Source organism: Aspergillus flavus, chromosome 6, assembly GCF_009017415.1.
Source record: "Aspergillus flavus chromosome 6, complete sequence".
Classification (NCBI taxonomy): Eukaryota; Fungi; Ascomycota; class Eurotiomycetes; order Eurotiales; family Aspergillaceae; genus Aspergillus; species Aspergillus flavus.
Genome location: NC_092410.1, coordinates 1637151 through 1653172, shown reverse-complemented (window position 1 = coordinate 1653172; position 16022 = coordinate 1637151). Strand labels below are relative to the sequence as shown.

General features: G+C 48.6%; 5 protein-coding genes across 5 annotated transcripts; 3 read left to right on the top strand and 2 right to left on the bottom strand.

Annotated features, from left to right (window-relative positions):
• Nucleotides 1–328: 328 nt before the first annotated feature.
• On the top strand, nucleotides 329–4376 carry F9C07_2286166 (heterokaryon incompatibility protein-domain-containing protein). The gene is made up of 2 exons (XM_041286872.2): nucleotides 329–2590; nucleotides 3402–4376. Exons 1-2 carry the CDS (start codon nucleotides 448–450, stop codon nucleotides 3704–3706), a joined length of 2448 nt encoding a protein of 815 aa, XP_041149252.2. The 5' UTR covers nucleotides 329–447; the 3' UTR covers nucleotides 3707–4376.
• Nucleotides 4377–4955: 579 nt separating this feature from the next.
• Nucleotides 4956–9814, top strand: F9C07_2286164 (heterokaryon incompatibility protein-domain-containing protein; the record flags this gene model as incomplete). Its single annotated transcript, XM_071510807.1, has 6 exons — nucleotides 4956–5408; nucleotides 5504–6080; nucleotides 6139–6498; nucleotides 6563–7296; nucleotides 7357–7653; nucleotides 7811–9814. Exons 2-6 carry the CDS (start codon nucleotides 5954–5956, stop codon nucleotides 9812–9814), a joined length of 3522 nt encoding a protein of 1173 aa, XP_071367778.1. The 5' UTR covers nucleotides 4956–5408; nucleotides 5504–5953.
• A 1124-nt stretch (nucleotides 9815–10938) lies between these two features.
• Nucleotides 10939–13977, top strand: F9C07_8441 (putative lysosomal alpha-glucosidase; the record flags this gene model as incomplete). Its single annotated transcript, XM_041294002.1, has 4 exons — nucleotides 10939–12862; nucleotides 12924–13059; nucleotides 13124–13257; nucleotides 13319–13977. The coding sequence occupies 4 exons, from the start codon at nucleotides 10939–10941 to the stop codon at nucleotides 13975–13977; spliced, it is 2853 nt and encodes a 950-aa protein (XP_041149255.1).
• Nucleotides 13978–14393: 416 nt separating this feature from the next.
• Nucleotides 14394–15201, bottom strand: F9C07_2235587 (uncharacterized protein; the record flags this gene model as incomplete). Its single annotated transcript, XM_041294013.2, has 2 exons — nucleotides 14394–14587; nucleotides 14637–15201. The coding sequence occupies 2 exons, from the start codon at nucleotides 15199–15201 to the stop codon at nucleotides 14394–14396; spliced, it is 759 nt and encodes a 252-aa protein (XP_041149256.2).
• Nucleotides 15102–15538, bottom strand: F9C07_2169024 (uncharacterized protein). The gene has a single exon (XM_071509345.1). It carries the CDS (start codon nucleotides 15503–15505, stop codon nucleotides 15218–15220), a length of 288 nt encoding a protein of 95 aa, XP_071367777.1. The 5' UTR covers nucleotides 15506–15538; the 3' UTR covers nucleotides 15102–15217.
• Nucleotides 15539–16022: the final 484 nt, after the last annotated feature.

Here is a 16022-nt window from a genome sequence, read left to right as displayed (position 1 = left end):
TCATGAGGCCTATAAAGTCTACTATAAGTAACCCATCCCGGACCGGCTCTCAGTATAGTAGGCGTACGATACTACAGGCTACCCAAGAAGAGGATAATCCTTCACAGGGTTTTATTCCAGAGTCTAACGGGGTCTCTGTTTGGCCGCTTGAAAGAAGGAGGTGTATCAACGTTGAACATGAGTCTATATCCAATAGAGCACATAGACACCATCCAACACAGCCACATTACACATTTACGAAACTGTGCATTAGTGCTGTTGGGCTATACCGTGATAGGAAACACAAGACAAGGCTGAGATGACACAGCCACCGTACCTCTGCAGATCTATCACATACCCACACCGTATCGTTATCTCCTTCATCACTACATTTCTCTCTCCATCTGGACGACGCCCTCAGCCATACGTCCAGATAAATTGTGTCTTCATGCGCATCGCAATCAGAAAATGGACTCGTTCAAATACGAACCTCTCGACCTGGATGGGCCAGCCTTTCGCCTCGTCCGTCTTTGCCACGGGGACGGGCCTGATATCCACTGCGAGCTCTTCCAGGTATGGCTCTACCCGGAGCAGAGCGCTATTTCATACGAAGCTCTTTCCTATACGTGGGGTTCTACCGAAATTGTGGAGAGCGTACAAATGAACGGAAAGATTCTTGGGGTTACGCTAAACTTATACCTCGCGCTCCAGCACCTTCGCCTTCAAGATGAGGATCGCATCCTATGGGTGGATGGTATTTGCATCGACCAAGCCAACCATAAAGAGCGTGGACATCAGGTTCGACACATGGGAGATATATACAAGCAGGCAGAAAGAGTCATCTTTTGGCTGGGGCAGCCAACATACGACACGAATGTGGTTCTGGATTCGCTACACCAGCTCCAGAAGGAAAGTACTGGGTATGCGTGTAGGACGTGGGAACTAACGGACCCACGCTGGGCAGACCTCTGGTCAAGTGTACAGCCTCGTTTGAAGGACAAGTATCCAGACCTCCGAACGCGACAACGTCAAGGTCTGGAGGAGCTTCTGAGCAGACCTTGGTTTAGGAGAGTGTGGATCTTACAAGAAGTTGCCAATGCAAGAGCTGGCTTGGTGTGTTGTGGACAAAAGTCTGTCTCGGCACACATCTTCCCCCTCGCCCCTTTGTTAATTGACATAATCCCGAATACACAATCCCAAGCGGTCTTGGATATAATGCCTGGACCATCAAGAAATGGTACATGGTGGAACATGAACCAGGATCTTTATACCCTCCTACAAAAGTTCAGTGCGAGTGAAGCGCGCCTCCCCCGTGACAGGGTGTTTGCCTTGCTTGGACTGTCTTCGGATGCACGGGACACCGATATGCTAAGGCCCGATTATGAGAACAGTGAAAAGGATGTCATCCATGATGTTGTTTACTTTCTTTTTGATGAACACATTTATCACAGTCAGCGATCGAGATTTAACACGTTGCAAGATTTGATAATGAACCTGGAGGCACTCAACACCCTTTTCTTGCAATACTATATGGAATCTCCGGACCTAGAAGACTTGGAAAAGGTTCTCGAAAGACGCTGCTTTGGGATTTCAGAGGCGAACATTACAGCTGCTGCACATGCAACCAGAATCGCCATGAGCACAGGTCTTGGAGACAAAGCTGGAAGGGATAACGGAGTGGACATTGGTACAATAAAGGTTTGGGACCATTTGAAGAACTTGGAGCACGTTCTCCAGCGTAGGGGTTACAACATTGAGGTCATGGCGGACTTACTGACCACAATAATTAAAAACGCCGACTGTTGGCCAGCTACAGTGAATTTCTTTCTTCACCAACGATGCAATGAGTTCAAGATCACAGATCCCGTGCTCATCGCCTTGCTAAACCCTCCTAAGAATGTTGTGGAAGCTGCAATGACTCATGTTCAGGAACAACAGTATCAGGCCCAGGCGACAGAGAATATTCTTCAATCAACTTATGTATCAGGGGCACCATTCGGGTCGAAATTCATAAAGCTTCTTCTCCAGCAACGAGGCAAGGGGATACAAATCACAGATGAAGTTCTATGCGCAGCTATATCAAACACCTCTTTTGGAGTGCAATTCATACAGCTTCTTCTCCAAGAACAGGGCAACGAAATCGTAATCAGCGAGAAAGTCCTCTGTGCAGCAGCATCAGATGTATATAAGGGACTAGACATCATGGTGGTGCTTCTCGAACAAAAAGGCAACGAAATAATAATCACAGAGGACGTCCTCCGTGCAGCAGCATCAAATAGAACCTATGGGCAGGACATCATGAAGGTGCTTCTCGAACAAAAAGGCAACGAAATCATAATCACAGAGAAAGTCCTCTGTGCAGCAGCATTAAATAGAACCTATGGGCAGGACATCATGAAGGTGCTTCTCGAACAAAAAGGCAGCAAAATCATAATTACAGAGAAAGTCCTCTGTAGAGCAGCATCAAATAATTACAATGGGGTAGACATCATGGAGATACTTCTCGAACAAAAAGGCAACGAAATCATAATCACAGAGAAAGTCCTTTGTGCAGCAGCATCAAATAAATACAATGGGCTAGACATCATGGAGGTGCTTCTCAGACGAAAAGGTAACGAGATCATAATCACAGACGAAGTCTTCTCTGCAGCAGCAACATTTGAAATTTTGGGCAGGATATCACAGTCTTTCTCATACACGCAGCAAAATCAGGATCGCAGATGCAATGGCCATAACAGCACACCGACGCACAGAATATCTGGGGGACCAGACAAGCAATCCTAGAGCTTTGGAGGGGACTTCAAAAGCTCCATGCGGCGCTTGTTCTCCAAATGCACATGCGCCAGATAGGACTATGCCCCGTCCTATACAACTTCAAAGCAGCTGGGTCAGATCGATGTACCTGCGAGGACGGCTCCCAACCGTTGAGGCACGTCCTCCTCTAGTAACCGCTGTACGCTGATCCGCGCAAATCATGCTGAATAATAATGAACCCTCATGTATTCTTCTTGTCGCCGGTTTATGTGCTCTTCGTCATCATCTATTTAATGTGCATATTCGGACTAGGCTGCTGTTGCATTCGGGAGGTGGCCCCGACTACCCCGAGCCGTTCCGAATTCTGACTCTTTGCATCGGTATGTGGGGGAGTTGAACGGTATAGGAATGCTTATATATAATTGGAGTGCCCCATTCGACAGCCTCCCTCATCTATACATTATAGTTGAGAATATTAATAATCATCGACAATATGTCTCCGCTCCGCTTTTCCTTGTTCGCCAGCACGCTCCTCGGTCTTACCTGTGCCGCTTATATACAAGGACATCATTCACCTTCCACAACCGAGGACAACCAATATGCTCTACAAAATAAACGACAAGCCATCCTCGAGGACTTTTCCCACATATTCTACACCGAAAAGAAAGTCGGGGAAGCATTCAACAAATACGTCGTTGAAAACTACACCCAACATAACCCGAACATCCTGGATGGAAGACAAGCTGCTATTGAAGCTCTAACCCCGTTGTACTCGACGGATGGGATGGTCTTTGAAATACACCAGACCTTCGTCGGGGGTGACTACGGACTTGTTCATGTGAAGTCTGTTACGCCAGGGCAGAATGATACGGCGGTTATGGATATGTATCGTTTCGAGGAGTTGAAGATTGTGGAACATTGGGATGTATTGCAGACTATGACTGCTGGGATTAATCCTCATCCATTTTTCTGACTGATGGTGTCTGAGCTTTTGTAAAGAGGTTTGGCCCTGGGTACTGGGTATATCAACTCCTCGAGGTAACGTTGAGGGAGTAGGGGGTGCTGAGGGCGGGGCTATCCACTAAGAGTTGAAATGGAGCTTCTTTGAGGCTTGTCTGACTATTGTGAAGTGTTCATTTATCATCCTAAAGATGCTGGACGCGTCACTTCGCGTAGTTGGCACCTTCAAGATATATTTCTTTAGGTACTTGACTATTGTTGCGAGCTTCATGTATATCCCACCTCTACCAATGAGTAGTAACAAACCCAATCATGCCTGTTCCACTGCTCAGCTGAGATATGTTGTGTTGTGCTGGTCGGGGAGGATATTTACGTTTCCTTGTTGACCGCCGCGCTTTCTATGGATAACGGAGAATATAAAGGAGCTAGCGGACGCCAGGGAATTAACTTGTCGGATCATATTTCCCTCGATGTGAATAGCCTCACGTGGATTGTGAATGACCAAAAAATGATTCCTGGTTACCTTTAATCTGGCTAATTATTGCATCCTGTCTTTACAGACGGTGGAACACACGCCATGAAGTGATAGTCTGTCTAACTTGTGAAGTAAAGCTACGTTCATTTAATAGTTATGATGAATGGCCAATATCTCTAGTTATGGACCTTTTGAATAGATATCACAGGGTATTAGTACATTAGACCTTATTGGAACTCCTTTATCCGTAAGGGTACGTATAGCATTATATATATCATACAAATTAGGCCAGATTCTAAGTAAAGGGCGAAGAGTGCAGACGCGATTATAGCACGCTTTCCTTTATTTTTTAACGTCAACTTAAAATATAGCAGTCTAAGTATAAATAAATTATATATAGTCACCGATAGTCTAAGTCAGATCCGGTTAATTCTGTATAAGTTATTGATCAAAGAGAATGATTTAACGTCTTCTATACAAAGAGCTTGCATCTATCAATCCTTCATAAGAGTTATATAATTCTACACTCATCAACTTACCATCATATATTTTCTATCAAAAATGCTGTCTTGAACAGTTTAACTTCTGTCGAGCAATGTGTGTCCAGCCAATACTTCTGTCCTAGCATGGTGCAGTAGCACCACAAATGGGAGGGACTGGGTCCTGCCTCCAAAAGTCACAATATGGTGTGGTCCCTTTCCCTTGCTCTTCCGTACCTTATACATACAGCAACCTCCTATGTTCACCTTCCTCTGGTTCAATTAGCCAATCAGATGACTGGATTGACCTCCAGCTGCAACCAGCGTGAAAATGAGGGGATCCTGCATTTAAGCCCATCATTGACCAATTGTTTTGCAGCACGTGTTGCCTTAGCCCTAAAGCTGCTGCTACCCCCACCGACTATGATGCGATGGGCAATACGGATTGAAGGTAGCCAAACATTGGCCGGGGTTCGGGGAGTAACACTGACTTTGATGAATGGAGAAGCAGAAAGATAAGAGAATAAAAGGAAAGCAAAATATAAGAATCTGACTTTTCTGTATCTCAGGATGAGGGCTATTCTCAATAGACTACGCTTGGAAAGGGTCTTGAGACATCCAGGCAGCGGTTCGATGTATTCGACCAACACCAACATGGGCGTATTGATAGGGATTAAGCCTTTTGAGGCGGGACTAGCATAATTGCATTCCCTGGTTCAAGAGATGCAAATCTAAGTGCAAGGGAATCTGGTTATATGGAGGTGAGGCTGATGCTCGGTTCCAGAAAGAGGGGCGAAAAAAAAGCAAAAACAAAACAACCTGTCCGAAATTCAATGCGGCTGACTAAATCAACCAGTGGAGTCTTCAGCCCTCAGGGCTCTTGTGTGTGGAGAGTCGACAGTTCAATCCATTTCTTCCCTAACATTTTAGTTGGCTACAGTCCAATTTCGTGTTCTGGACACCTTCCGATGGGTCATGGGTGACGTCGCTTTGGCCGCACTTATCAGTGAGGCCAAGCAAATATCGTCTTCTTACTCGCTGCACCGTATCAGTTCCATTTTCCAGTGTATAGACCGCCTTCTATGTCTAGGAGACTCCAGGCGTGGGCGGGAAGCAGTCATGGTCCTCCGCACCTTCCACATCTTTCCGACCAGGAGAGGCGAAGCCCAGCTGAGGCTGCAAGCCTGCGAACAGCATGATGATTGGTTTATTGCAGATCAACCCCACCTTTTTGAGACTTTCCATAGGCATCTGAACATGCTCGCCTTTGATGCGGAGGATACGGCACGCATGGTGAGATTCTTCGATGCGTTGCATATCAACGATCGGTTACTGTCTACGGCGGCCATTTGCAGGCCCCGGCCTGGTCTGGCCTTCACGGTGCGGGAGGACTACAAAAGTTTGCTCTTGTCCAGAGCTGAATCCATCTCTCGGTATGCCGCATAAAGACCTAATCATTTGTCGCTCCTCTCTCATTCTGACGCAGCTTAGCCCGGAATTATGGGTCTCAGCCGCCCGAGATATCCAGACTCCTTGGGGATATAGAAGTGCGGAGTGTTGATGAAGTGCATGTCGAATGGACCATTCGTTCCCCATCCCAGGAGACTATCGAACACTATGCGGATAGAAGATTAGCTTTGATTGTGAAAGAGAAGAATCGCACACAACTCTACATACGTCATAGAGATGCTGATGCACGCAATGTGCAGTTCGAGATCTCTGAACAGTTGGCTCAGTTGTGCGGAGTTCCTCTTAAATACACAAGTTTATTATGGGCGGCATTGCTATTGAATAACGTAGAGATACTGGACAATGCTCTAGATCGAGGGGGGACTTTGCGAGCCACAAACTGTGAGTGATAACCTGATCAAAGCTCGGTAATTTAGGGGTCCGGTGTTCACTAAGTGAGTGCTAGGTTACAATCCCTATATTCATGTGGACCAGTCAGGTAACAGGAGTAGCTCATCACCACGAGAAGAGAGGATCACAGAGGCGGCTCAATCAATTGTCACCCGTGATTCTATGCCATTGGTTGGTCAAACATCCGACGACGCGGTAACATTATCCCGAACGGAGCCCTCTCGGCCCTCTATGAGCAGAAGGGAGACACGAGTAAGCATGAGCTATAAGAAAGGTTTCATAGAACAGTGGCAGCAGTTTTCAGCCAGGCCGCCGCCACATTTCAGCGATAGTAGCCCGCTTGATCCGCCACCAATACATGACGCTCCCCGGAGAGAACGGTCAACAGCCCAGAGTACTAGTGCAAGTCAGTCATCGCCTGAACGTCGGAGCCCAGTTTCAGAGACATATTCCCGCTGCAGTAACGTGCCCTCTGGAGAAATCGCAGAGGACCAAATATCTGTTATCGGCAGTTGGGAACTGGACCACCAGGATGGTAGGAGTATCGCACAGGTTACGGACTCACATTACCAACATAGAGTACCGAAGTCTCCAACAACGCCTCACATAATATTTTGTCCCACCATGAACGAATTACCCGAAGTTGATTTCGACGGCAGAAATATCAAAGGCCGGACAACACTGCCTGCGCGTCTGCAGGTGCTTGACATTGGGGTGCAAACTATATTCATAGCACGTAATTCTACTACCTTAATCGATTATGAGCCGGCGTTTCTTGGAGAGGTGTTTGTACGTTTATCTCATTGCATATTGCTGTTAATGCCCACTAATCTCTTCTGGATATGTTAGGTCTCTGAGTTTCTCCGCCATGTGCTTGGCAGCGCATATAATCCAGAAGAACATTGGACAAGTCCCCTGCGAAGTCGCCGTGGCTACGCCCCTTTCACGGCGCCTAATGATTCTCCTTTGTCAAGCTTTCACATTGATGCCAGAGCGGGACAAGCAATGACCGACTTTTTGATAACAATGTTGGTTAAGCAGGCAGAAAATTGGAAATTCTTCCCCCCGGATTATCATATTGATGTCCAGACCACGGTGAATGATATATCTGCATCCTTCACCTGGAACATGCTCAACTTCGACATGGTAGGTAGTTTATGGCATCCCCCTACACCATTTACCCCCTTCTTTCTTGTCCAGGTTTTCCCTCTCGCTAAACTCCTTTGGGGCTGAAGGAAAGTTGTTATCCACGGCTCTTGCACTGGAAATCTTTATCCAATTGGATCGACATGCATGCTAACAGGCACGACCACAGGCACGTAAATGGCGGGTACAAGGCTCATCCCAGCACCAAGACCGCATCTACATTCTCATACGAGTCTCGAATATCTATGAGGATCCTATGGTCCGCATGTTCGTGGATCCATGGAATATGATTGAAGAGGAAGAGCTCCTGATAAAGACCCCATCAAACCTAGTCGCGAATATACACAGTGACGCACGTCCTGGGATAGAGCTCATTGACTTCCAAAACAAGAAGTCGCCGCAGCCTGATAGCTTCGTGTCCCAGATATCTTTGTATACTGCGATGGCAATATCAGGTCAGCGCTCCACGGTTAAATCCAATGTGTACGTCTGGAAGCCATTGAAGGAACCCGCAAGACAGATAAGGCTTCTTCATCTTCTGCCAGGAACGGGTATCGAAGACCTTAGAGGGGATTTGATGATCGCAGCTATAACAGACCGGGTGAAATATGACGCTATTTCTTATACCTGGGGAAGTGCGCTTCAGCCCTTCACGCTGCACACCACGGAAGGGAATATTCCCATCACAACATCATTATATGTGGCATTGATGCGAATGCGTAAGCATAAAGAGGCAATTTGGCTCTGGGTAGACGCGATCTGCATCAACCAGAAGGATGATATTGAGAAGGCAGCCCAGATATCCATGATGCCAGATATTTTTAGGTCGGCCACACGTGTCTACGCGTGGATCGGTGAAGAGGAAGATGGGAGTTGTGAAGTTATAGAGACCATAAAGCAGATTGCAAAGCAGAGGCTGGAGCCCACTATGCCTTCTGCGAACAGATACCAAGATATCCCGCCCCTCGGAAGGACATTCTGGAATAACCTAGGCAGGTTGCTTGAACGCAAATGGTTCCGGCGGATTTGGATCGTCCAAGAAATTGTTCTAGCGAGAGATATCATGGTCTTGTGCGGCAAAGAGTCGGTTCCATGGGGCCAGTTCTGTGATATAGTCAGGCTATGCTTTGACTATGCGAAGCAATGTAGCTCAGACTTAGTGCTTTCTCGAGGGAGTTCCGCAGGCTCTGTCCTGCGACTCGCCAAATTCCGGAAGGAATGCCGGGAGAATGGAGATTTTGAAGCAAGATATCCACTACTATCGTTATTTGAGCACTTCCAGTTGACCGAGGCGACCCGAAGGCGGGATAAACTGTTTGCACTGCTGAATTTAGCCAGTGACAATTGTGAAGAGCTCGGTCCAGATTACAAAGCTCCTCTGGAAGATATTATATGGCGATACGCCTGCACATTCGTGAAGAATGGCCATGTGATGGAACTGCTGTACAGAAGTGGACGCTCCTCGGATCCCAGATTTCCATCCTGGGTCCCAGATTGGACATCAGCACCCTACCCGAGGACTCTATCGAAATGGAAATGCAAAACCAAACCCCATAGATTTACTGCAGCCACCAGGTTCCTGGAGGGCGGCCAGCTAGGCCTTGAAAAGGTTCTATCCCTCCGAGGACACCTGGTGGATCGTGTATCACGGGTAGGCGTGTGTCCATCGTACACAAGCGGATTTCCAGCATACCTTCAGGAAATTTCTACCATGGTCGACGGATATCTTCCAAAGCTTACTCGAGAGGAGGCTGCCATTGTTAAACGGAGACTGCCCATTGGCGACTCCGATATGGTGCCTGAAGAGGAGCGCACTTTATGTCAAGATAGGATAGATTATTCACATCATGCAGATCCTAATATTGCCGGTTTTCCCGGGGTGACCCAAGCGTACATCGCCATTGCCTCTGAATTTGCGGATCTCTTCTCACCTGCCATTGCCTGCTGCACGGTAATGGGGAAAGTTGGCATTGTTCCGGCAAAGACTCGTGTGGGTGATAGAATTGCTGTCTTCCGGAGTGGCAGGGTACCTTTTATACTACGCGAAAAAGAAACTCTCCGCGATCACTACGAGGTGATAGGGGAATGCTATATTGATGGCATGATGCATGGGGAATATATAAAGCAATCTGCACAGTATCAGGACATAAAGCTGGTCTAATAATATCATTACCTTTGAGATACAAGAAGGGGCCGATGACAAAGCTCAGCTATATATAATTGTTAGTAGCCTATGCCGTTTTCTAATCAATGCCTCGATTTGCTATAAATATGTGATCTGACTCTTACGCAGCAACACTAACATACACATGGTCAGGGAATCATCTCGTATCTAGGTGATCTGCTATTCAGGGGTATAGCCCTACCAACTGCCATATTTAGCATCCACATTGTGAAAGCCCGTTGAGAGTCGGGATTCAGGAAGAGAAAAATCAAGGATTTGTTGGATGTTTTCCTGGCCAGTGCCAAGCCAGTCGACATCTCCCTCGGCAAATCCAGGTTGTCTGTGGGGAGTTGGCCGTCCATTGCGGGGCCCCACTCAGTTACCAACTTCGTAAATGTGAAGCCATTCGGGGGTGAGCCATGGAGGATATAGCACAGCCACCGGACCTATTGCATCATTACTTGCTATGTCTCCGTACCAGGCTTGGCCCTGACCCCGACATTATCACCGTTGAATTATCCCGATAGAGCAGGCAAACCCCAATGCCGTCGGCAATGGCCGTCGAGGGAAGAAAAAGCGCACTCCAGCTGTGGAGCAGGTCCGGGGAAAATTCAGCGCCCATTGGCCCGTCTGATGCATTAAACTAATAGCTTCCTCCGCATGCAGCATTGACCAACCAGAGAGCTGGGGAAGGCCCAGCCCGGACATTTACCGGGGGAGCTAGACAAGGATCGCAACGATCGTCGCCGGGCGTTGTGGAGTGGAGTGAGCAGGGTTGTCTGGTTCTCGGGCATTTGCCGGAGAACCAGACCAAGCATCGCGCTGTTTTTGCCGACTGAGCTCCCGGGAGATCGGATCGCTTGTTGGTTTTCTTCTAGGCGTGGAAGCTATGTCTGCCCATACTGTAAATTCTCGGGGGCCGAGTAGCGGCCGGAACCCTTGCCAAGGGCCGTGATGGGTCCAGCGGTGGATCCAAGAGCGTGTGAAATAGCTGGAGAGCTGATGTAGCGTCAGTTGCCCATTTCCGGAAGCCAAGGACGGGGTCTTGGCAAAGAGAGGAGTGAAGTTATATAAGGCCCGAAGGAGGTCATCGATTTGCTCTTCCCCAGGCTTCATTCACCATGCATCTTAAGAAGCTGCTGACCTCGGCTGCAGCCCTCAGTGGCTCCGTCTTTGCCCAGAGCAAGGATGGCGTGGAGGATCTCGATGGCCCCGGCGATGACCTATACGTGAAGGATCTTTCTGGATGCCCGGGATACAAGGCCACCAAGCACTGGCAGACTCGGTCTGGCTTTTATGCGGACCTGACTCTCGCAGGTCCGGCATGCAACGTCTTCGGCACTGATCTCCCGGACTTGAAGCTCGAAGTCGAGTATCAGACCAGCGATCGACTCCACGTCAAGATCTTGGACACCAACAACACTGTCTACCAGGTTCCAGACAGTGTCTTCCCGCGTCCGGGATTTGGCGAATGGTGCTCCCCGAAGGACAGCAAGCTCAAGTTTGACTTCCAGGCCGACCCCTTCTCGTTCACGGTGTCTCGAACTGATACCGGTGAAGTGCTCTTCGACACCACCGGCAACAAGCTGGTGTTCGAGAGCCAATATGTCTACCTGAAGACACACCTTCCGCAGAACCCGCATCTGTACGGTCTGGGTGAGCACAGTGATGCATTCATGCTCAACACGACCAACTACACCCGGACCATCTACACCCGTGATGCTTACGGAACACCCCAAGGCGAGAACCTGTACGGTGCTCATCCGATCTACTTTGACCACAGGCAGACCGGGACTCACGGAGTGTTCCTGCTCAACTCTAACGGAATGGATATCTTCATCGACAACAACTCCACCCAGTTCCTTGAGTACAACATCATTGGCGGTGTTCTTGATTTCTACTTTATTGCCGGACCTACCCCACGTGACGTGGCCATCCAGTACGCTGAAATCACTCAGACCCCGTTGATGACTCCTTATTGGGGACTTGGTTACCACCAATGCAAGTACGGCTACCAAGACGTCTACGAGGTTGCCGCTGTCGTCGCCAACTACTCCACCAACAACATTCCTCTCGAGACGATCTGGACTGATATCGACTACATGGACCGTCGTCGCATCTTCACCATTGACCCAGAACGGTTCCCGGCCGATCTGTACAAAGACCTTGTGGACACCATCCATGCGAGGGACCAGCATTACATCGTCATGGTCGATCCCGCCGTGTATTACAAGGAGTCTAACCCGGCGCTTGATGAAGGTCTCAAATATGACATTTTCATGAAGGAGAACAATGGCTCTGAATATCAGGGTGTCGTCTGGGCTGGCCCGAGTCACTTCCCGGATTGGTTCCACCCTGACTCTCAGCAGTACTGGAGTGAGCAGTTCCTGGCCTTCTTCGACGGAACCAATGGCCCAGACATTGATGCTCTATGGATCGACATGAACGAGCCCGCAAACTTCTACAACCGCCCATACCCTGGCAACAACACCACCCCCGAGAACTTCGCCGAGGTGGATGGTGACCCTCCCGCGGCGCCAGCAGTCAGAGACGGCCCCGATGCTCCTATCCCTGGATTCCCGGCCAGCCTTCAACCAAACTGGGTTCAGGGCAACGCGACTGAAAAGCGCTCAACTGCTGCTGTTGTCAAACGTCAACGCTCGCAGTCCCGCCGCAACCTCGGCGCCGGTCACTGGAAGTCCCCCAAGGGCAAGTTCGACGCGCGTGCTGGCTGGCAACACGGCAAACAGACCGGTTCTGGTTGTGGCCCCAACGAGTGCAAGGGTCTTCCCAACCGTCATCTCATCAGGCCGCCGTACATGATCCAGAACGGCGCCGGTCCCACGCTTGCCGACAGCACTGCCGACACGGATCTGGTGCAGAGTGGTGGATACGTCCAGTATGATACCCACAACCTTTACGGCGCTATGATGTCCTCGCATTCCCATAATGCTATGCGCGCCAGGCGTCCGGATGATCGGGCTTTGGTCATTACCAGGAGCACCTTTGCTGGCTCTGGAAAGGATGTGTCCCACTGGCTAGGAGGTAAGATCACTACAAGATTGACAATAGTACCGGAAACAATAGCATGCTAACTATTCTTCAGATAATGTATCCGGCTGGCTTTGGTACCAGCTCTCGATCAGCCAGATCCTGCAGTTCGCGTCCTTGTACCAGATCCCCGTTGTGGGTCCTGACGTTTGTGGCTTCGGTGGTAATGTCACGGAGACACTCTGTGCCAGGTAAGAGCTTTACGAACAGACCCTTCATATAGCGGCCACCTCCCAGGCTAATACAAATCAATAGATGGGCAACCCTCGGCTCCTTCTACACATTCTTCCGCAACCACGCCGAGATCTACGCGAACTCGCAAGAATTCTACCGCTGGCCCACAGTAGCTCAAGCCGCTCGCAACGGAATCTCCATCAGATACCAGCTCCGTAAGCCACCCCAAGTCTTCCTCTAAAACAACCAAGTTGACAACCTACTAACAATACCCAGTGGACTACATCTACACAGCCATCTACAAACAGAACCAAACCGGTACACCTGCCCTAAACCCCCTGTTCTTCAACTACCCCAACGACCCCAACACCTACCCCATCGACCTCCAATTCTTCTACGGAGACGGCATCCTCGTTTCCCCCGTCACAGAAGAAAACAGCACAAGCGTCACCTTCTACCTCCCCGACGACATCTTCTACGAATGGGGCACCGGCAAGCCCGTCCGCGGCCAGGGTGAATACGTCTCCCTCGATAATATCGACTACACGGACATCACCATCCACTATAAGGGTGGTATCGTCTATCCCCAGCGTATCGAGAGCGCAAACACCACCACCGCTTTACGGCAGAAGGGTTTCAACATTGTTGTTGCACCAGGCTTGGATGGTCGTGCTGAGGGTTCGCTTTATCTTGATGATGGAGTGTCGGTTGTGCAGGATACTGTGTCTGAGATTGACTTTGTCTATGAGAATGGCAAGCTTACCATGAGTGGCTCGTTTGAGTATGATGCTGGGGTTGGTATTGAGACTATCACTGTTTTGGGTGTGGAGAGTAAGCCCGAGGGTGATGATGTGGAGTATGATGCGGAGAATAAGAAGTTGGTCAAGCATGTTGATGTGCCTTTGACGGGTGAGGATGAGATTACGATTTTGTGAATGATTTGGTTGGTGAGATAGCTATTAGCCTTATCTCTTATGATGCATATATACGAATGATCAAGTTCAAAATAAGGATTCCACGTTTCTGTATGGCTCGATTCTTTAGCTACTATACAAGTAGAGTGGTTTCAAGATGCTCGGCTATATTTGGGCCTTACGGGCAACTGAATGGACGGAGCCCCTTACAATCTAGGGCAGTATATACTAGCTTACCCTAAAGTGGTTAAATCATAGGTAACTTAATTGTTCATTACTGATATAAGACGGAATCTGTATTATTAAAGCTCCGTTCTCACCTCAGAGCACCAATCCAAGGTTCAGACGTGGTGGTAGCGTGTCGAATAATGAACATATTGCCACTAGCTGCATTTAAAGATTCACTCTGATATCCTGCTCAGAGAAAAACATATTAGCTAGGGGATATCAAATATGAAGCTGTGTGGGGGTGCTGACTCTAATCTCGTGAACGAATTCAGCACCAAGTCGATATCAGGGTCAGTAAACGCGCGGTGTATGCTGTTAATAAGCCTCCCAAATTGTTCGCCCTCCGGAAGCCGTAGATCGCCAATCTCTATATCCTTAAGAGAAAGCCCTGCTATCTCCACGGCTGAAATAATTAGTAAGGAGATTCAACCAGATATCCAAGCGACACTCACGCGAAAACATGGCAGAAAAGCCTGCGATGATTATAGCGTCATTCTGTTCTCTGGGCTGCAGTGCGAGCAACATGGCGGCAAGTGGGGCAGCCCACCGGTCCCCAAAGCAGCTTTGCGCCAGTGTTATCGCTTTTCGGACCACAGAGCGAGTTGTCGGGTTAGGGCTACCTGTTTGGAAGTCCAGACGTAGCTCCGTAACCCGCCTGGCCCATCTATTCCATCCGTCCCTGTTCCCTAGTCCAGAGTGCAACTCGAATAACCCAAGATCTATCATCCTCTGCAAAGAGACTTTGACACATCTCCCCTCTATATCCAGTTCTCCCTGTGTAAGGTATTCGCCAAAGTAATATTCGCCGCCACGGAGCTTCCCGAAGTTTTTCAAACCATTATGATAAGTCTCGAAGACCCTCATAATCTCCAGGTCTTGGACGAACGTTCCCTCTGGAAAGCCACGTGTGTCGATAATGAAGAGTGAGATCTCCTCTAGTTGGGGTTCACCTCTGTCCATAGAGTGTCGATACAGACCATATTGCAATGCAAAAAGCAGAGAACTGGTCCAGCTCATGAGGTTACAACGCTGCTCATGTCCACTCATCCATCTGAGGTGTTGATTCAGACGATCGGCAGCTATTATAGGATCGAGTTGAAAGAGGTCTTCTAAATTTGTCGCTGTCAGAGTTCGTTGTCGCTGGGGACTTGACTTTGGATGTGGTTGTGCTTCCCGCAGACTGCGGCGCAACGATACGGAAGAGGTATCTAGGAACTTGATTGCCTTTGAATAATGGCATCTGCTCTTTTTGGAATGCATTTGGACAGAACATGGTTTGTGCAGACGCTGGGGGTTGGTCGTTGGGTGACGAGGAAGACATTTCGATGCTAGATGGATAGTTAGATGGTGAAACCACAATGAATGTAGGGTTGACGTGTAAAATGAAAGCGTAGGTGAGGAAAGCTTGTCAAAACGATGATGTATCAAGAAATAAATGGCGTATTCGCTTGTTAGAAGGTGTATAGAAATAGGCAGAGAAGGATTATTTATACTAGGTAGAACAAAGAACTGGCGCTAGGCCTGCCTAAGGTGGTCATGCGCACATGGCCTTCTCAGATCGGAGCACATCCATTCTTTTTCCATTACCAGGACTTGAATGCGGACTTGATGGAGCTCAGGCCAGCCAGATCGACTAGCAACCATGTCAAGCTGTGGGAGTCAGAGAATCGACACACGGAAGTTGAATAGCTTCTATCATATCCTATACTGTCTACGAAGCTGTCACTACGGGACAAAGCATGTGTATCACTTGAATCCAACTTAGAAAACGATTTCATACTGCCACGACTATATATGCCATGTCTAGGAACGAGGAAGGGCACAAACTAGAAGGTGTT